At 44.6% G+C, this 24365-nt stretch overlaps 1 protein-coding gene across 3 annotated transcripts in view; it reads right to left on the reverse strand.

Moving 5' to 3' along the window:
• NLK (nemo like kinase) overlaps positions 1 to 24365 on the reverse strand; it is a 43127-nt gene that overhangs the window by 1795 nt on the left and 16967 nt on the right. For all 3 annotated transcript variants that reach the window (XM_061363307.1, XM_061363308.1, XM_061363306.1), the window contains 9 exons: positions 16369 to 16498; positions 14911 to 14966; positions 7992 to 8098; positions 7626 to 7711; positions 6758 to 6967; positions 5893 to 5994; positions 2948 to 3034; positions 1229 to 1427; positions 373 to 466 (listed from right to left, as the gene is read on the reverse strand). In XM_061363307.1, the coding sequence (XP_061219291.1) occupies positions 373 to 466; positions 1229 to 1427; positions 2948 to 3034; positions 5893 to 5994; positions 6758 to 6967; positions 7626 to 7711; positions 7992 to 8098; positions 14911 to 14966; positions 16369 to 16498 (1071 nt within the window). The remainder of the gene's footprint in view (positions 1 to 372; positions 467 to 1228; positions 1428 to 2947; positions 3035 to 5892; positions 5995 to 6757; positions 6968 to 7625; positions 7712 to 7991; positions 8099 to 14910; positions 14967 to 16368; positions 16499 to 24365) is intronic.

Below are 24365 nucleotides of genomic sequence, written 5' to 3' on the forward strand. Positions count from 1 at the left end.
CCACCGGTAACAACCGGTCCTGCACCACACCTACTGCTGGGCTTGGTGGTTCTCCACCCATCGGGCCTGCCCCTGACTGGTTTTACAGCGTGGGTCTGCAATCAACGCCCCCCCCCCCAGTTCTCATTTTCAGCCTGAATTCTGTGCTTTACACAAAAATATTACCGGAAACCTTGGCACATTTCACTTTAAATTCTAGAAGAATTCATTGAGATATCCTAAAACGTAATCATACAAAGGTGGGTTTTCCCCAAAAAAAGTTATCTCTGGGCCTTTCCTTACTCTTAGAAACTTCAAACATACAGCATATGGGATGTGTGAATTCTGTACTACTAATAAATGTGAATATCAGATGTGAGTACATACAGTTACCTAATAAAGCTCTTAAAAGCAGCAGACTGAGGGTTGATGCAGAGAGGCACTCTGTTTCCTTTCTGCTGTTCCAGAATGAACTGATGAATTATTTCTGTACATAGGGGAAGAGCACACAACACCACAGAATTAACACTTTGCTCCAGTGAAACGCAGTGTAGGCTGGAGGGAAATGCAGCTTCCTCCACTGCAAGGACACTTCCAGAAGGAGCAGAGAATTCCAGCTTCCCAGCATCGAATCCAGTGCCAGACCTCACCACCCAGATTCACACAGAACTCTTCTGTGCACACTGGAATGAAGTTATATATGAAATAAAACCCCAGTCACCACTACAACACTGAACTGGTGATAACCAGTTACGGGTTAAATCCCAGTTTTAGGGTGTAACCAATGGCAGGTTTGGCAAGGGGCTGCTCCTCCATGCAATGGGTGCCAGGACTGGGCTCCATGCGATGGAACTGGCTGTCAGGAACTGCTGAAGGAACACATTTCTTGTCCCTCTCTTCCTCTGGAGTCATTCAAGCTGCCACCAAACAGAGCCCAAATCCCTCCCGCTGCTTCTCGGATCGCACTGCTCTTGTTCAAGCTCTGCTTTCCTCACTGGATCTGGCTGCAGAAGCCACAAAGCCTGGTTTATGGCCTGTTTGCTGGGGTGGAATCAGACTTCAAATCTCCAGTGCCACAGAGCAACTGCTGGCATTTAGTGATCCTCTGTGGCAGCAGCTTCCTCCTCCAGGGACCAGGCCTGATTCTCCTCATTTCACCTGACTGACAGCAGGCTGCACATCCTGCCCACACAGGACTAAGGGATGGAGCAAGAGGGTAAATGCAGATGCAAGGATAACTGCTACTCACCTTTCACCTGCCGAACAGAACTGAGGTTCTTCTCAAAAGTGTCATCAAACTTGGGGTTAGTGATGGGTTCAAAGTCACTCGTGTAAACTCTTCCAGTGGATGTGGAGAAGCAACATTTACACATACAAGTGTGGTATCGCAAGCGCCCTTCGTCGAGGTACGGGTGGGCTAAGGCATCCTTAGCAGATATCCTTTTGGACTGAAACATGGCATTGAGGAAAACAGAAGAGATCAGTTCCAACGTCTGCAGAGGTGCTGGAGCAGCCTAAAGAACCTGACTTGGTTTATAACCCTCTATCGTGTTAAAGGATTGGCTCACGTTACGAAATGCTCTGGATCTGCAAACCCTGCCACTAGAGGGGAGGTTCTGCTCAGAAACCAGCAGCAGCAGCAGCAGCACGGGGCTGACTCTGACCCTCCTGTGCCAGAGCTGCTGACAGATGATGCTACTGATGGGGTTTTCAGAAACGTGCTTTTCACCAGTTCCTTCCAAAATAACCTTCACATCGGGACTCTATAAATCAAAATGAGCCCAAAGAATTGAATGTTGGCAAATGTGAGTTTTGTGGGTCTGCAAAACATTGCAGTGTGTCCAAAGTGAAACACAGATGTGAGCATCACCGGTAACAGGTCAGGATACGGCACCTGGAGCTCTCAAACCCACTTTGCACATCGAGTTTCTGAAGACAAGCGGTGAAGGAAACGCAAGGGAGAAGGGGCAGAGCAGGGGCTGGAATTACAAAAGCTGCTTCCACGTTACCAAGGGGTTTTGTGCATAACCTGAGCAAAGCATCAGCCAAAGAAAGAGAACACTGGGAGGACTGGGGCAGAATTGCTGCTGAGAGCCTGTAACCAAACCCGCTGGTATAGAAGGTTACAGAGCAAAAGCAGTGGCAAAGCTGGAAGGAAAACCCACGTGTCCCAATTCCCAGGGTATGTTTGGGAATCAGCACTGCTAAAGGATCATCCTGGGCCTTTAAAACACAAACCCGCAGGTATTTAAACGTGACGTGGGAACACCGAATCACAGCATTGTAAGAAAGGAAACCGCTGAGGTCTGTTGAAGTTAGGATTTAACATCTGGTTTGTGCAGTAAAACTGGAGGTTTAAAATCCTACACACAGGGGGCAGCCTTCTGAATGCTCCATCAGGCACAAGCTCCCCTGTGCAGCGTGGCCAATGTCCGATTCCATTTGAAACGCAGGGGGGGTCTGCAGGAATGCAGGAATCATCGATTCCGGTACCAGTTCTGTACCATGAGCCCACAGCAGCTCATTTTCATTAGGAAAACAGATGCTGGGTGGAAAGCGAGATCCTGTTATGTGACTGTGCGGATGCAGAAGGAATCTTGTGTGTGTTGCAAGACCACGAACACCCACATGCCTCTAATTAGAACAGCAGCAAAGGATCTGATGTTCTGCTACCTACACCTCGCTGGGAAAAGCGAGCGTGAGTCACCAACACCCTCCTCTTTCACACCCTGTCGCCGCTTCCTTCAGAAGACCAATAGGTTTTCAATGCAAACCCCCATTCCAGTGGGGAATTAACTGACCCATTCCAAGATGATGCTTTTATGTCTTTTACAGACCAAAAGCACCAGAAAATGCACGTGGAAGAAGCCAGTTAAAGCAGTTCTTTACTTAAAATACTCATTTAAGTAGCAGGCAATAAAAAGTGTTGAAACAAACAGTATTAGAAGTAATTTTAAAGCATACTTACTGGATCAAAGACCAACATTCTGCAAAGGAGATGAACTGCTTCGTGTGTAGCTTGACTGGAGAGTGTATATAGGACAGGAAGAGATGGCTGTAGGGGAAATGGGAGACAGAAAATACAGAGAGTTGTCCTGTCAGATCCATCAGCAGCAGAACGCTGTTACCACCCGTGTTATTTTACAGTTACCAAGGACAAACTTGCTGTTGAAAAGGACATTCGCTGCCTAACGCTTCCCAAAGAGACAAACCCCACTATTACAGAACTCAGCAATTCTACTATGGATCCAATTGATTTTTTTTGCCTTCGTTCAGATGCAATCCCTGAACAAACCTGTATTTCACTCAGGGGTTCGTTAACCCCATCCTTTCCAGTATTCCCCATTCCTGATCTTGGCCACTGCCAAATTAGGGATTGTTTTGCTTTTCCTTACCCCTGCAATCCATATCTGACAGGGACATCCAGCACAATTACAGTGACCTTCAGGCATCAGTATCCTGCATAAACAGGCCAGGACCAAGGCTGGAGGGTCCGGGGGAGCAGGAGGGGGTTCACTGGCCTCCCCCTGCTTTATGAACCATGAGGCTCACCCAGGCTGGAACAGGCCAGAAGCTGGGGGCAGCAGCAGCGAGGCTCCTGCTCTGGTCACAGACACAGCTCTGCAGGTCATCATCCTCCTGTGTTCCCTTGCTTTGCTCAGACCCAGGGCAGCCTGAACAGCTGAGAGCTCCCAGTTCTAGCTGAGGGTGAAAAGGCCTTGTGGTTTCATCCGCACACCGGGGCATGGGCAGGACAGCACAGCATTCCTTACTTACAGATGCTCTTGCACTCAACACAAAGGAAGGATGCACTTCTTTTGCTACTCTGAATGCCCCTTGCCTGCCGTTCCAAGAGCACATGGTTGTGCAGAGCTTTTGGAACAACCTGTTCTTGACAAACTGCAGCCAGGCCCAAAGCCAGAGGTCAGAAACAGCCCTGACAGGAGCTCGAGCACGGGCAGAAGGAACTGGTAAAAACTGAATTGCCCTAACATTGGATTGTCATGGAATCAACGGCTGGGTCTGGTAGCAAGTCGGGTGCATCCCAGGGGATCTCTCTCTTCCATAGAGAATCCAAGGGCCACATCAGGAAGGGAATGAACTCCAACACGTTCTCCTTTTAGAAGTGGGTCAGCCCCTGACTGCCAGGGAACTCCAAACCGCTCCTTACAGCACATGGGCACGTGGGAGGAGATGCTCCTCCTCCTGCTCCAGTCGAGCAGCGCTACCGGTCCACTTCCACAGAGGTTGAAGTGAATGCTTTAAACCCAGAAGTGCCAGAGCAGCCTGCTCAGTTTGTGCACCTCCCTGCTGGCAGCGCACACGGGTGTGGGGCTGCGCCCAGGAACGTCAGGCACTCATCTATTTTTACATGAAGCAGCAAAACGCTTCACCCCCCAACTCCCACTGGGCTCACCTACATCGCGTAAAAATAGCTTGTGCGGCAGAGGGATCGCCAGTGCCAACTTGGTTTTCTCCCCCTATTAATCTAATAAAGAAGCTGGTAACATTTAGCTATTTATAACCACCAAAGCCTCCATTCCAAAAGATGAAAAGCCATGAATTTGCATTCAGACGTGAAGAGTGCTTGGGGCTGAAACCAGAGAAACACCATTCAAGAGATCACTTTGCTGCACCATAACCCCCTATTTCTGAGCTGCAAACGAGCTCCAGAGACTGCTCAGCTCCTGTGGCATTCCATGGAAAATGAACGGTGTTTTCCTCAGCAAACACAGAACTAATGCTTATAGTTTATTTCCGATGACTTGGTGCCTACGGAGCATTAAATCTCTATTGGAAATGTTTTAACCCATTTCACCTCACTTGCTTTTTAGTATTCCCATCATTTGGTGGGTCAAGAGACAAAGAATTTCAGAGGCTTGGGCAAGAACAGCCTTAGCATGGGGATGAGAAACTCAGAAGACATTAATGTACCCACTTCAGTTCTTGATAGAGCATCCTGGTGTAACAAACGGAACGAAGCTAACACATTCCAGAGTTCCTGCTTACTGCCACAAAGAGCACAACTCCTGCACTTTGGAAATGTCAAGCTATCATCACATTATCAGAATTTAAAGCCATGTATCCTGTAAAGCACATGGATGTGGTTTATGCTGCTGCACATCTGTATATATAGGTACAGTGGATGTATTTCTCCCAGTTTCCACCACTACAGAACTTCCTTTCTTCTAAACACCTCAAGCCTTGTAAGTGCATCACCCCAGCACGTTACAGAGCAGAGCTTCGGAGTCACAACTCCTCTAGCAAGTGATAGCAAAAAAATACACTTGATTTGTTTTAAAACTGCTAGAGAAAGACTTCAGGAAACCCTCCTATTATTAATGTTAGCAGAAAAAAACCTGTCATAAAATGGAATAGAGACAACTTGATGTAGTGAATCCAAAGTGCCAAGGCAGCAGAACTCCCACAAGTTAATAATAGAGCAGAATATACATTCAGTGCTCATCTCTATGGTAACTACTATTGTGGTGAGTAGACATCTGAGAATTTACTTCAACATAAAGAGACAAACTTAACTGCTGGAAAGATCTGATGTCTTCCCAGGGACAGGTTATTAATTTGGTTAATTTTTACTATCAAACAGTCATAAAAATGACCAGACTGGATGGACACATTGCTTTATCACTGCCTACGATTCCATGCATTCCTGCACAAGCAAATCTCCATATCTCTTAACAGTACATTAACCCCTGCCACTGCCACACCACAGCCACCCCTGGTGAACTGAACCTCATTTACAGGCAGAGACAGCGCTGAGATTAAATACCCAAAGCATTTATGAACAAGAGAACTTGGGCAAGAGGTGGCACAGTGCGAGGATGTCCCAACAGTGCCCTGCACAGAGGAGATCCGGGCTGATGGAAGGTGAAGGTGAGGCACCCCCAGCTATACCTGTTTATGAGGACCCCTGAGTATGTGTGCCTTGGCGCCTTCACAAGCCGTCCTCATCGCTTCCAGTGACGGCGTTCCCAGCAGGTCTGTGATCAAATCCAGCTGCAGGTACAGAGCACACACATCTGAGACCTCAGGCGCACATTACACACATCACCACGACAGCAGGTCGTTAACTTCAGTTAACTTGAGTTACATTTAAGGCATGAAAAATGGGCACAAGAAAAACCACTGGAAATGATTTTCTCAACGAGTTCCTGGAAGTTCCTGTTTCACCTCCCAAGGTAGAAACGCTCCTGGCTCAGCCCCTGCATTTCCCATGTGCTCAGGAAGAGTTTCACCAGGAGGCCTGACTTCACGTCAGCAGCCATCAAATGGGGGCATTATAAAGCATTAAAAAACAGATTTTGGTGTCAGAAACCATTCATTCTGCATTCAACTGACCTCTTCCGGCCACACGCCACGGACCTGGGAGGTTAAGTTACCAGTTTGGGCCAGAAGGAATCTCTGCCTTCTCCAGTTACATCTGGACAGAAAGCTTGCTACTTTCTCATAAGAGCTGTTCAGAAAGCTTGATCCCTGTTGTATCACCTCTACCTTATCTCACTGAAACGCTACAGCAGCTTTGGAACTGCAGCAGATTACAGGGGATTACAAAAAATTACACATTTCAGAAGCTAATGTGAATAACCACTGCTTTCAGCACTGCCTGAAGCCATCACTTCTGATTTCAGAAGCAGCTCGGGGTCTCTCCTGTGTGCAAACCAAGCAACACAAAAGCAAGTTGGAGGTTCAAAGGGCATCAGTGTATGTGATTCCATGAAATGATGCAGTAAAACAACGTTAAAGGGGAATGTGCTTATACCTGCTGGATGGGACTCTGTGCCTGAAACAAGATTCTTCGCCCAAGTAACTCTGCAAAGATGCAGCCTACAGACCAGATGTCAATAGCATTGCTGTAGTGGCGGCTGCCCATCAGGATCTCTGGAGCTCGGTAATACTGGGTGACAACTTCCTGAGTCATGTGGCGAGATTCATCTAACTCTTCCACCCTGGCCAATCCAAAATCACAAATCTAAATTGAGAAGGTAAATAAGAAAATTGAAATAACCAAAACATTTAATGCACTTCAAGCAGGCAACCTTCTGGTAACGCAGCAGGGAATTCCAAGGCAGCATTTAAACAAACCAGCTATCTGCTGTAGCTGCGCAAGCAAAGGGGAAGGGGAATGGCAGGAATTACGCTACTTTATGCCACATCCACTTAAGCTTTCTGCAGTTTAAGTTACAGCATGTTTTAGTTGGTATCACCATATTTATCATCTCGGAGATGAAAAACCTCTACCCTAGCACAAAGACACAAACCTTGCCAACCTCTGGGTACAGACAATTTCATCCCAAACCAGATTTCATTTGCTCATGAGATGCCTCAACTGTTACAGAAAGCTTCAGCCTCTGCTCACTTGGGCTTTGAGAGTTTTTAAGACTTGAACCAGAAGCCTTAAGGGAACAGACCCAAACTATCACAATCAGATGCTGAGCAAAGCACTGCAAACAAAACTGACTATTTTATATACATTCAGCATTCATTTATAGCTTCTAAAGAATCTGTGGGATTTTTGTCTTTAAAATGACTTTCGGGGTTCACATTAAATGCTTTTGCTTAAAAATTCACCCTGAGTTTCTACTGAGCAGCAGACACATATGGACATTTTCAATGAAGTTAAGCAGCACCTTCAGAACACAGTTGCTGTTCACGAGCAGGTTCCCTGGTTTAATGTCTCGATGTAAAATGCCAGCGGAATGGAGATATTTCAGACCTGAAATAGCACAGGAAATGAAAATAAATACTTTTTCCCTTTCAAACGAAGCAGCAGCCTCTTGCTGCTCCGTAAGTTACCCATGGCTATGACAGGAGGCAGCAGTGCTGCGATGTTCTTATGCCTATTATAATCAATGCTTGCTACTCATTCATAATGTGAATTAAAAAGAACGGGAAACTTGCTCAAGATGAGGATGTCTTGAGAATTAACATTAAGAACCAGAAAACCCCCACCCCAAACTACATCATTTTAATGAATTGAAAAGAATAAAAATTACCTCTTAAAATCTGGTAAAGAAAAACTTTGACATGATCCGAGCTGAGTGGCTGAGGAGAGACGATAATCTTATGGAGGTCACTCTGCATCAACTCGGTGACAACATATCTTCAATTCATTAGTTAAGGCAAAAGCAGGAAGTTCAGCACATAATCCACTGAAACATTCACTCCTACCTCAGGGACCTGAGCTCTCTCAGGTCAGAGCTATTGAGTGAACAAGAATAAAGCTTCCTCAGAGGTCAAGTCACAGACTCTTACAAGAATGAAAATGAAAAACGGGTTGTGAAAGCAGAGCTAACTCAATGAAGCAGCATCTGCATTAAGGTGGTTGCTACAGCATCATTCCAAAGGCAAATTGCAACTCAAAACGTTAATTAATAGAATCAATCACTCCTGGATCCTTTAGGGTTTTTCCTTCAGATCAGTAAGCCATAAATTACAAACAGCTGAAGTTAGCATCTTCACAGGGGACATCCATCCACATGGTTTAACCCTCCTCAAGCATCAAATCCGCATGCATACGAACCCCAGTGATAAACCCTCTTCTGAGTTATAACAGGAGATTAAAAAACCCCAAACTTTTACTTGGAGGAAGAGCTAAACCCCATAACCCACTGCTTCATGTCCTCGTGGATGTGCAGAGCACAGCGACGGTCACAACTACTGGCAGGGACACAGAGTTGTACGTGCTGTGGCTGGTGCTAAGGTGAGGGTTAAGCAGGGCGCTGGAGTCACACCAAGCTCTGCCACCTTCAAACAGACCAAAGGCAGCAGGGAGGTGGTGCACACTGCCAAGGTTATGGGAAAGAGCAAGGAGAGAGTGAGAAATAAACCTGCAGCTCCTGAGCCCCGGTCTAGTGTCTCCCCCAGTGCTCCAGGTTCATTCTTGGTTCAAGGGGTTGGGTTTGCTTTGACTTTACCTCTCCCCATTATCCTGCAGGAGCCTATCAGTTGGTTCAGTGCTCTTTATAACCCCTACACATCAAGCCTGAAATGCAACAGCAAACCCTGACTTCAGTCAAGATCCTCATCTTGTGTAACACAGCAAGTCAGCTTGGGCTCAGACTTCAACCAGTTCTCACCTTTAGCACCAACTGACAACCTAGAGAAAACTCCCATTCTCCTGCATCTGTACCTAAGCAAGGTTCTACTTCCATCTGTTGCTCTGCAAACCCTCTCTGGCCAAATCCCCATCAGCCAAAGTGCTCCCCTGCCCCCAGCACACCACACAGAAATTCATTTTGGAAGTTAAATATCGCCAACTTTTTGACCAAACCCAAAGCAAATTAACATTGCAGTCATAAAGAATTCATGAGACGCAAGCCAACCCCGCAGCACCGTAATTTCGAGTCCTCTCATTTTTCTCTTCCTCGTGCAAAGGCCCTCTTAAATATTTATACCAGCCTTTGACGTTCTGGTTTTCACCTTGTGGCTGCACCAGATCTCTGTGTTTCACTGTTAATGTCAAATATTAAAAGTAATCCCAAAGCATTACTCTGCACTTTATTCTGATCAGATTTTTGCTGCGCTGCGCCGCAAATCCCCCTAAATCTCAATCCCAACATAATGTCTCCCAGATGTCTCAACTAGTTGCCATGCCAACTAAAGCAGCTTAAATTAAATGAGGGCCTGAAATGGCACCTGCAGCACTCCAGGTCTGTTGAGCATTAAATAAAGCTCTCTTGACAGGGGCTCCGAGGTGCCATTAACGTGAGCAGCAGCTCTCTGATTATTGTCTCTAGATAATTTAATGAGGGTCTCGAAACAAGAGCAGCGGCAGCACTTGCTGCTTCACCTTCCTGCCTCTTACAAACACGGCAGCTCCTCAAAGAGCCGGGACCGAGCAGGTCGATGACTTTGCTCCGGCCAGGATGAACGTTCAGCAAAGCCAACCCCCCCTGGGATTTCAGCCATTCAAACAGGTACCTGCAGTTGTCTTTCTCAAGCAGACCCATAAAACGTGCTGGCACTGAGCTGGTCACTGGAGCTGGAGCACGCAGCTAAGCTGAGCGCTGCGACCAGAGAGAAATTGCTCCTGACAGCAGTAATTAGGTAAGTAGCTGTATAAAATTAGAACTACAAATGTTCCAATTTGCTTTGCAATAATTACCAAGGCAAATGCTGGGCACAAAAGAACTTCCCTTGCTCTGTTCCCTGGGAGAGCTGCTGAGCTGGTAAATCCTGCAAGGGGCACACACGTGTGAAAACGGAATGGAGAACACCCTGTGATGGGTGTCCCTGTCCCCACTCAGGTCCTGCTTCCTGAGTGCTGGCCCTCTGCACACCACAGAACTCAGCTCTGTGTTCCATGAGCAAGTCCTGGGGCTGGTGGCATGGCTGGATGCTAGCGGTGGGGAGGTGCCTCCATGCATGACCCTGCAGGAAACAGGCTTTTTAAGAGCAAAACAAACCTCGTATTTCAGTATTTCTATAAAACAAAGGGGTTTCTCTTATTCTAGTGTACTTCAGTTATACTTGGGTTTACGTTAGGATCACACCAAGCTAAATTTGTGATGCCACCTCTAACTCTTTGCAGACTTCATACCTTGCTGGTAGAAATACTCCTTGTTTTATATCAATACTGAAAACATGGGGGGAAAAAGACCTGGTCCATGTAAAAACAGTGCAACAATTATTAAACAATAATTAATCTAATGCCTGTCTAAATTATTCCTTAAGTTATGTTTATTTGATGTTTAAAATTTGCTGACTTTTCTGTTACAGGCAAAACTACTGAAATATTTGCCACCAAGTCACCTCTACTTGTGCTATGCAGAAACGGCAATCTATGGCACGTGTCCCAGAGCACAGACAAGCACTGGCAGAAGCTTTTGGAGGGACTTCCAATGCACAGTGGGGAAAACATTCACAGTTCCAGCATTATCCAACCAGCTTTTGCAGAAACTGGAATCAAAGCATCACAACCTTACTGCTGGTAAAGCAGAACTTTAACCCAAGGCAAAGCAGCCTCGTGTTGCAGGGAACAGCCACTCTGGCACAGTTCATCCGAGCAGACATCGAGGATGCTCCCTCAGACACTTCACTGTCTGACAATGGCAGCACACACTTGCATTACCTGCACAAAGTACATCAAGCCCCTCTGCTCTTATGGGTATCCAGTGAGAACCTAAGTCACAATCCTGCCTGACCCAGCACTATAAACTGTTGTGTTACCCGCTGCAAATCAGCAACCTGCAGCTTTCCACAGAGGATACTAATCCTCTTAATCCTTGAGGTCCCTGGCTGTGTGCTGGCCCAGAGGAACTCGCTGCGATGACATTTCAGATGAGCACTTAAACAAGGGAACTCTTTCTAAGGGTACTGTGACAGAACAGGAAGCCTGACCCTACCCTCCTTGGTACCCCAACAGTGTGGGCATTGTCTCTTTTACAGGCTGCTGGAACCAGATCTTACCTTGTCCCTGTCTACCCTCCTGCAGCCTACATATATGAGGGATTTACACCGTAATCTGTCAGAAAACAGTTCTTTCACCTCTTAATAAGATCAGTGGGAAGGAATTACTGCACACCTTTGCTTCTACTGGTATTTAAATCTTTCTTTCCAAGTCAGTACAGCGAGGCTGACAAAAGTGATTTCTTCTCAGCTGCTTCTACCAGTCACTTTCATGGGAAGAGTTTTCACAAAGTTACTACAGAAACTTAGGAGAGGTCTTGAAAGAAAATGTCTGCGTATCCAGGTGCAGAATTCAGCATTAAAATCAACTGCAGGAGATTCTGCAACTGGGAAAAAGAGAGCTATAAACCAGAGAATCCTAGAATCACCTAGGTTGGAAAATACTTTTTAGATCAGAGTCCAGCTGTAAACCTATCATGAAAACCAGTCAGAATTAACAGATACGGCAGCTGCAATGAAATACTTCTTAGGTGCTCTAGCAAAACCTGTGTCACTCTTGACCCCTAGAAGTGATGTGTTTTAAAGCTAGGCCAGCCCACCCAGGGAAGCAGGCACACAACAGAACCAGACATCATCCAACCTAGTGTATGCTTCTCTTCCACCAAGGTAAACTGATGGTTACAGGGATAAGCCTTGATTACAGGGATAAGCCTTGAACTTCAGCTTAATGATGAACTTAATGATGAATATAAAAGCCTAAAGTTCACCAACAATCTCTTTTTCAACAACACCCAGAATAATATATGCTCCATTACCTACTCCTTTTTGCACTAGGTGATATTGGCAAAATATCAATACCTGTGTAATATGCCAAGTGCTCACACAGATTTTCAATCTAAAATGTTATTATACATTCAAATTATATCCCAATCTAAAAGTTTGCAAAGAATTCTCACTCTAAAACAGAAATCTCACTAGATTTAATTCCTTTATTCTAATGAATTTAAGGGTCCTAAGTGCATTCACTGCAATTATTACAGAAGAAAGGAGAGAGAAGGCTACACAAAGCAAATGGTCTCTATCACCAATCTGAGGGTCAGGAAACTCAACCTGAAAAAAGACAGCTCTATAAAACCCTAGTCACAATGACTTCAAATCAGTTAACAATGAAGGAAACTAAGCTTTTGGGTTTGTATTCAGAACTTGGCAGTAGCTGAGCTCATAAAAACAAGCTTATCCCATTTAAATATTCTTGATTGTACAATTACACAGAAGAAGTAATCCTTAACCTAGATCTGATTTATAACTCATATGACTTGTTATAAAATGAGGCCATTGAACTAGTGTTAATAACCAAAATCCAGTTTTTGAGGACTACTTATATGCTGTTCATAGGCAAGGAAATTCAAAGCAGAATTTAAGAGCCTTCTCTCACATTCATACAAAAAAGCTCTGACTGAGCAATATTTTCAACCAAAGAATGTGGTGATCAATAATTGCTGTACTTGAGTTAAACTCACCAAGTTTAAAATGCACCTCCTTTCTTCTCCAATCCATGCAAGGTATTATAAATAAATCAAACCATATTTCACAAAGTTCACTTAGTTAAAATAAAGAATGACAATTTCCTACCCATTAAATGTCTTCTGCAGTGGGTCACCCAAAACAGCAGCAGAGACCCATCAGTAATCAAAACCAACCTGCTGTTACGCTGGTGCACCCAAAGCTCCACTGGAGACTGACACCAACCTAATAGAGTTACCTGTAGGAGTCTGTGGACACCTGTGGGACAGTGCATTCCATTTTACTACACCTAACTGTTACCATGCACTCAGGTAACAGCAAAAGCCCTCAGGTCCCAATAACAATTACATTAAACCCACATAGTTTTAGAAAATAAACCCAAATCCTCCATCAGAACACTTTATGTATGCTCCTGAATATATATGCATACTTTTTCGGATGACCATTGACTGGCAGGTATCTTCCTTCAGCTTATGGCAGCCAGGCCATAATGCCCTGCCTCATCCACAGAGATTTTGGTAACAATTTGGGGTTTGGGAGGTTTTTATTTGCACCATTTGGATCTGAATTCTCACCTGGAGAGACTGCAGCTGAAGCTGTGAGAGGAGCAGCAGTGCACACGAGACAACATGTAACTGACCATGCTTCAAGTGAGTATGAGTCAAGTGTTCACATCCAACAATTCAGCACTGAGGTCAACTTTCAGCGTTTGCTTGTGGGGTTCTCCACAGAAAGCACAGCAGTCTATTAGCTGCCCTCAGCTGCACGGCAGCTCCCTGCACTGAAATGCTAATTTGGTAATGGAAATGTCAATGTGTTGGGATATTTGATTACCTGCTCTCTAAAATACCACTTTCACTAAGGTCTCCAAAGGATATTTTGTTACTAACAGCACGTTGTAAAAATATCTGAGCAGTTTATAAAGCTCTGCAAATAATCTTAACACTGTTTTGGGCAGGAGTCTGGCAAAGAGATATTTTCCTACGCACATAGGAAATAAAATATAAACAAATAATCTCATTCAGTGCAAATTCTGAAGTTAATTCAGGTTTTATCAGCTAAAAAAGGTCTCAGAAACGGCTCTGAGCAGGTTGAATTTTTTAAATAGCATAAAGAGGAGAGCAGACAGTGAGATTAATCCAGGCAGGCAACCTTTATTAGGATCCTTGGTGTGTGGCTAGGAAAGTCTCTGCAGAGAACAGAACTACCCCTATTTAAAATACCTTTTTGTTCTACATCTCACGCTAGTTCTAGATACTTTCTGCACCATATAAATCTGTACTTAACTCACTGCAGTAAAGTTCTTGCAATTTAAAAACCAGAACAACCTGCTTTGAGTCACAGAACTTCTCTTCCAGCTGCAGCCAACAAGAACCCACCCTGAATTTTCAGTTAAAAAAGGCTGAAACTCCCAACTACAAACCCCAAAATAACCCAAAGTTTAAGAACAGGAATGAAAGCAAGCATGACATTCGCATGTCAAGTTATGTACTAAAATGCAGCCTGGTGATACGGCCACCCACGGACAGCGTGTACCTTTGCATCAGTGACACGTTTTAGCTATCGGTGTGAAATCTGTCTTCTTGAGCAAGACAGAGGCTGAACAAGGGAAGCCACAGCCCAGCTACTCTGCAGAAACATCTCTGGAGAGTCATGGTTTCAAAGCATGTGCCAGCAGCACTCTGAAAACACCAGAAAGTATCTTAAGGTACTAACAACTGAGAAGAAGTTAATGACTGTTTTGGGGCAATCACCATTAGCAGCAGCAGTATCTGTTGGTACGTACCACAGTGTCCTGCCTTTGCTGGCTCTGACATCTTCAATGCTTCACATTCAATCCTGCACCATTTCACCTCCAACTTTAACATCAATTAAGAGCTCTTGACAGTGTAGAGTCACTTCTTTAAATAAAACTGTTCAGGTACAGGCTCAGGAGGTTTGTAGTTCTATCTCATAGATTCCACCCACTAGTTGCAGTTCCTAAGCTAACGAAAATTACACCTACCTCAATTAAGATGCTCTATTTTATATTTAGGATACATTTCTTCAAAATAGTCAATGTGTGGAGGCTGGAGTATGTCGAGGGCAGAGAGTACCTAGGAAACACCACACAAGTCAAGACCCATCCCAGTGAAACAAAACCAAATCCCTTTCAAAGACAAAGTCAGACTGTACCTTCCTTACAGAGCTTTACTCTATCCCACTCAGACAGACCAACATTCTATGTGCCAAGAGGTGAATTTAATAGCCCAGCAAGTCAGATGTTCTGTACATGCAGGGTATCTCTCCCTCTTTTTTTCAATTCAAGGAACTTTTCCCAGCTGTCCAAGTACTGCCTTGAAAGCATTCATTTGTCTACCCAATGCAAACTGGTTTACTTCAAAGTATACACAACTATAAAATATTTGAAAGAAGTCATTCTAGCAAAGAAATGCAAAAGCAAAAGACATCACACTTCGTGCCTTTCATCTTATCCAAGAGTCCTGCTTCCACGTGGGAATTACAGAACCCAAAGTTGTTCACGTTCTGAACGAGAAGCTCAGCTCTTTGTGCAAAGCAGAAAGGTAGAAAAGCAGCAGCTCAGAATTTACATCCTCTCACAGGAAAAAACACTACCTTGGTGTTGTCTTTTAGCTCCTGTCCTAGGAATACCTATGACATTCAAGTGAAGCACATGCACGTCAGTGGTTATCAGGCTCAACCTCTGACTGCTTACAGAGATGCTTTTATTTGATTTTATATCCCTCAGTAAAACCCTCTCCAGAACGAAGGCCTTGGTGAGGAGCAGTTTAAGGTACCAGTTCAACAGAAATCTTGTCCCAGCATCCAGGGACTGGTGCAGTGGTGGTGAGGGGACTCTGCAGCCTGGTACAAGCTGGCAAGGCAGTCCAGCTCTTTTGCACCCACTGACACCAGCACTGAGCCCAGTGCTAAACCACAAATAAAATCTTTCTTGGAATACAATACCCTCAAGATAAAACAGGGTAAAATTTGAAACAGGAGGAATAACAGATCTGTGCCTCCTGACCCCATTCTGCTGGGAGAAGATAGTACTCCCAACACACTCATTAATGGGGACGTTACCACATCCGTAACTGCACTCTTCCCACTCTGCTAGAATGGAGAGAGCAGATAGAAAAGCCAGGGAGAGGAAGATGGAGCAAGAAATAGCTTGGAAACGAAAGCATCTCCAGCTGGCACAGCTTTGTGCAGACTGACATTTATCTAAAGCCTAAAATAAGATTAGGTAGAAGTGTCTTGTCTATTTGCAAACATTTTGGAAGGGAAATTATGAATATCCCTAGATTCTTGATAATTCCATTGTTGATAGTGTTTGCAGTGGTAACACCCGAGTTCCACAAAGTCTGATAACCATAAAATTAGAGAGCTTTTAAAGCATTTTACATATCCTATAACTTAAGAGACTTCTGTCACAGATGGCTCCATTCTACAGTTAGGCTTTATCAAAGACTTCAGCATTACTTTGATTTTACTTACATTGTCATGCTTAAAAAAACACAACATCTTCAACTCCCGGAAGACCCTTTTACAGGAGACCAAATTTTGGAAGACGTTGGGCATCTTTTTGAGTGCAACTCTCTTTCCATCGCGTGGATCTGTTACTGACCTAAAGAACAGAAGATTCAGAACATCACACACTACTGTCAGACAATTCTTCTATATCAGAAAAGAGTATTTTAGAGTTATCATTCTCAGTTAGACGGTGAGTCAAAGCAATGCGAAGACACTTCTAGGGACAAAAGCAACGAGCACAGGGCACTATGCACCATCCTGCAGAGCCTGCGTTGAATGCAGCGTGATCCTTCCTTCATTAGAAGCACGTACACACAAACCCAGTCCAGTCTGCTGGCTGTGAAGTGGCTGACAATGTCCATCAGCACACAGACTGCCTGCCACTGGCATATACTGCAGCTCCAAGTCAGATTAACACCTTGAGCCGAGGAGTGATCTCCTTCACCTCCCCAAACCCACCACCTTATTAAGAGTAAACCATTTGCTCAGTTACAGAGATTTGATTTGTCAGACCCACTGCTGCCTTCTTCCTCACCTAAGAGGGCAAAAACTGTAATAATACCATCCTGACAGAACACTGGCAAGTGTACGACTATTACTTGATCTGCCACTAAATCACATCACATCTGGACAAGCAACAGCACACGGCAGCTAAGTTTCCTCAAATGTAATCCAGGCATGACACCTGGAGGTCTCTCACAGAGCTTACGGGCTACAAGTACAGTAGATCAGAAATTATCAGGTGCTTTGCACATGGCAAGTATTTTAATTTAAAGTAATTAGATTCTGAAAATAGAATTTTATAATGAGAACCACAAAAGTAGAGCAAGGAGATTACGGTGCCTCAATTCCCAATCACAGTTTTTAGGGTGAGGCTTCTCAGACCTCACCACAGAACAGGGTTTCTAGCTCTCCACTTGTCAGGAAGCCATTTTTTCCTGCATATTTTTATCAGGATGATCAAAATAACTTTCTCTGCAGTGCAATGCCATAGCCATGTAAGAATCCACATCCAACTATGTAGCCTGAGGACTACATGTGTCCTTAAAAAGCTGCTGGCTCTTCTGTCGTGCAAGTCCCCTGCAAATCACATGGAAGGTTCTTCTGCTGTCTGAACACAACCTGAACAGGTCTTCTAATTCACAACATGCTGCCTGCTTTCTCCAGGAACTCTGCTTCTTGCCTTTAGCCTAAATTGGAAACAAATGGAATAAAAACTGGAAGCACTGCAGCAAATCCCCTGTTAGTGCAGCTCAGCACTCACCACGGGCCAGGCTGAAGCATCCTCCCTCACCCTACAGGAACTCCGTTCGGAGACGAGGGTCACCTCAATGCACCCTGCAGAGCAAGGTACTATTCGTCAGGAGCAGGCACGTTTCAGGCTGGCCCGTGGCTGTGGGATTACAGCAGGGACAGGTTCTGGATGACACCCAGCAGGGCCCGTACCAGGCAGTGCTCAGTGACAGGATTTGACCCCGGCATGAGCTGAGCTCCCGTTGCTCCCGAGGTCAAGCACCACTGATCAGCTAATTAGAGGTGTTCTCGCTTTGGGAGTCAGCAGCTCTGGCCCCTGCCCAGCTTGGAAAAGGAAGCCACAAACCTCTAACCTGTAAAAGAAAGCCTAAAACCGGCCGCCTCCTGGGAATTACACAGCTATGTTCTTGCTACTAAAACGAAGTTGTGACTCTTCAGTCGTTACATCCTCAGCAGTTACACTGCAGATGCTACTGGATCCCTTATTTTCCCCTTTGGAATTGACACTATCGCAGGTTAAGAGGCACACAGCATCTCAGGATCAGCTTTGAAATTTTAGGTGGTTTTGACAGGAAAATTCCATCAACAGGTCAGGTGCAGTACAATCCACAAACCTACATGAAACATACAGGGAACTGAAAAAGCAAGGGATCAGCATGCAATAATAAAGCCAAGTTTCCACTTGGTGGTTTCATTTCTGATCCAGCCTGGTGAATCCTCTGTTTGGTACTCAAGGATTTGGACACCAGCTCTCCTCCCCATGCCAGACATCTCCGAGGCTGCATGTCTCAGTAGCCACAACACAGCCTTGGGAATTTGCACTTGAAACATTTTGCAGCTATTTTTAATAACCACCTTGTAAGCATATTTTCATTTAGAAACTTCCTGCCTATTTCCAGGTCTCATAAGTATAAATATTACTGCAGCAATTGTCAAGGAAAACACTCTAATACCTGTTATTAGCTGGAACCACAACACACAGGGTTTCAAAGTTTGCAGGGTGTCTTGGTAATGTTTTGGGGTAAAGCTCACATTTCTTGTTATTATTCATCGCAGGCACAGCCATGCCTGTAGCTGGTAACAATATAACCCTCGTGTAATGACTGTGAGGGAAAGGGCACTAATTTCACGCCAGGGTGAGTTTGCTCTCTCCTAACTCAAGGTAGCAGCTGCTGGGGCTCAGCACAAGCAGTGCCACAGAGCAGATTGCGCCCTTTGCTGCTGAGAGGCTTCCTGGGTTGAGCATCCCGGGATCTGCAGCACAGGGGCTGTCCCATCCCTATCAGCTCATGAGCAGCTCCGAGGGCAGCTTCCCATCCCCACTGCAAACCGCCCTGTTCAAACGTCCATCTCCATGACCGTTACCTGTCAAACTAACCTCAGTCAACTATTCAGGTACAGCATCCTTTTAATGCATGTACAAAACAAACACCTGGGTTTTACAGTTACATATCTGTTCACAGAGTTCTAATAAAATTAAATCTATAAAAACGGCACACATTTTCAACCTTAGCCTAAAAATCAGCTCTAACCTACGCTCACGTATACTCTTAGGTAGTGCCATTATCTCCATATCGTTACCATTAGAATTCAAAAGGTGTCTTTTTAACTGAATTACAGATTAAAATGCTCACTTCCAATTCTTTCTACAAGCTGTGCTACCAGCATCAATGGAGAGGATATGGATCAAGACTGTGAAGGTAACACAAAATGTGAATCCAGGACACAAGTTCAGAGGAAGTCACCTCTGAAGTTGCAATAGACAAAACAGGAATGTCTGGAGTTCACTGTAAAAAGACATCTAAAATAGGGGTTTGGATGGATTTGAAACACTTGCTTTCATACCCAGGAATACTAAACTCTGTTAAGTCAGAACCCAATCAGGCAAGTGATAAGGGCCAACACCAGTGCCCTGTTAATTCCATTAATCCCTGCACTTCTCCCGTGGATGGAGCTGTCCCACAGCCTCAGCAGTGAGAGGGAAAGATTTGATAAAAGGGTTGGTCTTTAATCAAACAACACAGAACTCTGATTTATTCTGACAGCTACCACAGATTTACTGATGCTCATTTTTACTCGTTGTGGGACCCGTTTTAAAAAGAGCTAAATGAGAGCTGTCCAGGCTCATCTCAGCTGTGTAAGCAAGGCTGGTGTGTCAGCTCTCTGAATTGAGTTAGGTTAACGGTCTTTTCCTAGTGCTCCTGCTGCTGTCCCTGGTCAAGGAATGAGTTAAGTGAGGTTGCTGTGGCATTTAATATGCATTTAAGGCCAGTTCCTTTTTTCCTTTAAAGAACCCACTTCTACAAACAAGTAATGATCACCTGCAGTATCCAGCTTGAAAGCAATTTCTCTGCTCTTCCCCCATAGCTGCAATGATTTCACACTGCTCCTCATCTCCTCGCCTTGGCTTGTGAGCTTTATGCCACTCACCAGCAATTTCACTTCAAGGGGCAGCACAAAACTAACAATCAAAGTTATGAAGATCAGAAGTGTCAGGAGTGCACTCCAAGGAAGAGGGAAAAGAAAAAGAGAAAGAAAGAAAGAAAAAAGCCTGTCTGTAAAAAATGGTACTTACAGCATCCAATAAAGATGCTGCAAATGTGGCTCTGTGTTTGTGTGCAGTTCCTACTTCGATACTAGTAAAATAATTATTTATAGCAATATGCTATCAGGTCACATATCCCCAAGAGAAACTAGGAAAGCACAAAAATCTCCTAGGAGCTAATTGAGAGAACAACTAGAAAGGCAGCTTTACTTACTGCTGTTCTCAGAAGAACACATTTCAATTCCCTCCTCTGCTTTGTTAGGCTATTACACCCTAGGTGAATCTAGCAGCGAAGTGAGCAGCAGGCAGGGAATCTGTCCATCACTCAGCCCGGAGTCAACGGGGAGCTCTTTCAAGCTACTACTGAAGTCTGCAAAGGTTTCACTTATTAACCATCAACTGCAGATGGGATAAAGGGATAAGAAACCAGGATTTAAACCAAAAATAACTTGGCAAAAAATATATATATAGGTATGGGGCAAAAAAAATAGTTAATAAATATAATTGGGGGGATATCAAGGAAGATAGTTTAGCTTTAATTATACTGCATGATAAATATTATATGATGGCAACACCAAGACTACTATGGCCAAAATATGAGAGAAGGTTGTTTCTCTGTTCTTGACTTGTGAATGGATTTGATATCGTGCTGCTATTTCGTATTGTTCATTTCCTATGTAACAGCACTTTAGGCAGTTTCACTGTTTTTATAAACATGGCCAAAAATTTCCCTCAAAAAGCGGGAAAAACTTTACAAACATGAGAGAGAAGAGATGAAGATTCAGGGAAGCAAGAAAATTTGTGATAGTTCAGACTCTTGCTTTTGTTAAAAAATCAAATCCCAGTATATCTTAACACGAGACTGAACCGCTCCTCTTGAAACAGTGCCTACACACACCCAGATTTTGCAAACCCTCAAATGAAGCTGAAGGTTAAACTTCCTGTACCCAACCAGGATGTGTTATGTGTGTTCTGGACTAATGCTGCAAGGCACTTACAGCCCATCCTGTTTAATCCTCCCAGATCTAGTTCTGCAGTCACTAATAAATCTAAACCTGGCTCTGAAATGAGCCAGGAATGGGGACTGCATGTACAGAACCACAGCCCTGCTGTAGAAGGGCCACTCTTCTAGCCACCAGAAAACTTGTTTTTTTGCTGATTACACATAATGTAAATATGTCTCCTTATATTTAAGGACTACAGAAGATGTTTAAACAAGGGTCTGACATGAAACATTTCAAGAAGGAGGATACATTACAAATCCCATCGCTTCCACTCACACTGCGGGCTAATCACCCCAGAAAGAGTACAATGTTAAAGAGTACTAGAGCCACAGGCAGGATTAATGATACAATCCAGACCTCCAGTTAAAATGCGTTCAATGACAATTCTTATCTCAAAGAATCCTTGCAGGCATTTGGCCTTCTCAGTTACGCACTGTAAAGTCTTCAGCAACTCTCTGCCACGTCAATGGCAAGGTCTCAAGGTGGAGCCTGCGCCAGCAGTGACTTTCTCCCTCTGAATCCGGGTCAATGCATGCACATTGTTCTACAGCAACTGGTAGAAAAACAAGTTTGTGACTGCTCCATGGCAGTTATTACACAGAAACAAGATAATGGAAGCACATTCTCAGGGGCGGTGTGGGAAACTGCTGGTGGAGTTTGCTCTAAGGGGAGGTGAACCTTCCCTTTGAGTATAGAGAGCACCTATACATTACAGCAGGATTTATATGAGGGGAGGCTCACGGGATTACTTTCCCAGTTGTTAGTCATGAACTTTGCTCCCCAGCTGCTTGACTCTTAATCCCACAGAGTTCTTCCAGAAAGCCTTGCTCTAGAGCACAGCGCAAAGCTGGCCCCACAAGCACTGCAGCTGCTCACCCAAGCTTATCTGCTAGGCCACTTTCAAACAAAATAATGCAGCTCATATTGCAGGGCACGTGATGCTGGCTCAGTACTGGGTTCTGCAGTCAAGCGCATTTGAGCATGGGATGAAATAAAGAAATCCTTTAGAGGAGCTCACAAACCCAGAAGGTTCCCAAGAGTGAAGAGAAAGGGCAGGGAGAGGGCGTGCAGTTACCAAACTGCTCATCTGGGAAAGGTTTCCTCTCCAAACACAGACTGCAGTAAGTGTTCCTCTTCCAAACGGCTCCTGAGCACCAGTGCTGGTGTTCACCAACGCACAGAAAACACATCTTGATGCTCTGTGACAGTTCTGAATGGAAGTTATGCAAATGCTGAAGCATTTTGTCTATCTTTAGCAGCCCGAAAGTCACTTTTCCAGCCGAGGCTCAAAGCGTGGCATGCTGAACCCGGTGTGAGGCTCCCATGTGGCCCTGCACACCACGGCACTGGCACCGTGCAGGAGAAGCAGCAGCTCAGGAAAGGGGCAGACAGACAGACTGCTCTGTCAGGAACAATGACAGCTTCAGCATATGTCAAATACGATCCGAGTCCCAGTGGCTCTGCCTGGTCAATAAGGAGAGGGGGGAGTGCTCTCTTTTAGAGGGCTCTTGGATAACACACAAACTCTTTCCCTAGGAACACCTCACCCCACCAGCTAACTGCAGGGAGACAGCTGCAAACAAAGCCTCCCTTGTAGGTGCCTGGAGCTTGCTGGTTTGAGGACACAAATTTCCTACATGAGCCTTTGCTCCCTGTCTGCCAAGCCTGAGCTGCCATCAGCGCGGGGCTCGAACACACCAAACCCTGTCCTGTTAGCTGAGCGACTCCAGCCTCAGCTCCCCTCGGGTGGGAACTGATTGGTCCCATCAGAAGGGAGGGAGGTTTTGCTTCTGTTGGATTCTTCACAACAGGAGAGGTTTAGCATACACACCCAATTAGCATGGTATTATAGCCTGTTCTACCCTCTGGCTGTACAAGCATTGTTAAAGAGATGCAGAAGCTGATACAATCTTGTTTAAAGGAGATATTCGTAATCATTTTAGCTTTCAGTTTTAAAGGAAAAGCCACACACAGAAAAGTTATAAGGAGAAAACCATTACAGCACAGCAAACACTTGTCAAAAACCTACTTCCAATTGCCTTTTGAGTGAATAAACAAGTCCTGAATGTCTTAATATAGACCAGCATTCCTCCTCTTCCTCAGCTCTCTGGGAGGAAGCACTACTAAACTCCTTCAGCAGCTCTGGGGACGGAGGGGGAGGCACTGAGAGTTTTCCATCCAGATGTTATTTCGTGCTTCCTCACCTGCCTGAAGTGCAAAGTGTCCCATCAGCTGCGTGAAGACTAAAGAGCAGTGCTTCACCCGGAACTGGAAGCCCATTGACAAGCCCTTCTCCCCTGACTCACCCATCCCAGCTTCAGCACCCACTCACACAACAGATCGCCTGATACTGAACAGACAGGAGTCATTTGCAGACTCATACGGGTTGATAAAGTTGGGTGAAGGTGTTCACAGGCAAAGAGTAAATGCTTCTTCAGCTTTCAGACATCTGGAACCTCCCATAATCTATTCTACCAGCTAAATAGTCTCCCATAATTTAGGCAAGTCAAGTAGGTTTCACATCCAGGAATCTGCATCTGTCCATGTCTGTGAGTGTTACAGACAATGAACAGAAACTAAGTTCCTTAAGGAGATTATCAAGGAAAACAAGTTAATTACCTTACAACCAATGTGAATTCTCAGCATTTCATAGTTTTCTCAACATACTTTACAGAATACTTAAAATAGTCAAAGAAATACTCAAAGGGACTAAAAGAAAAACCTGTACTGTAAGTTACTCCAAATAGCCACATCTTCCCAATACATATTCTTGGTCTTTCAGAGGCACAGGATTCATCTGGGGAAAGGAAAGACTGAATGCAAACTCACAGATGGAAGCTGAAGGCACCAAGATTTACCTTCCACTAAAAGGTATTTGATGTGAAAGGGTTAAGCGGCTTGTTCCTCATCCAGCACTTCAAAGGTATGCTTCATTCCCTGTGCTCAGCTGCCAAATGCAGACCTCTCCAGAGCTCCTTTTTCAGCCAGAGATGTCCTAAAAAGCCTTTTAATGTTGCGTTCTAATCACACCCTCAAGCATGTGCACCATTATCACGTATTCTTCAAAAATCAGAGCTAAAAGCAAAACTGATTACTGCAAGAAATCTGTCTCCTTGAACAGAAATTGATTCAGAGTGTCTTACTTAAAAGAAAGGAGA

The sequence above is a fragment of the Neopsephotus bourkii genome, unplaced genomic scaffold, assembly GCF_033783945.1.
Source record: "Neopsephotus bourkii isolate Nb327-2 ecotype Australia unplaced genomic scaffold, CSIRO-AGI_Nbou_v1 NB_1154, whole genome shotgun sequence".
Taxonomy (NCBI): Eukaryota; Metazoa; Chordata; class Aves; order Psittaciformes; family Psittacidae; genus Neopsephotus; species Neopsephotus bourkii.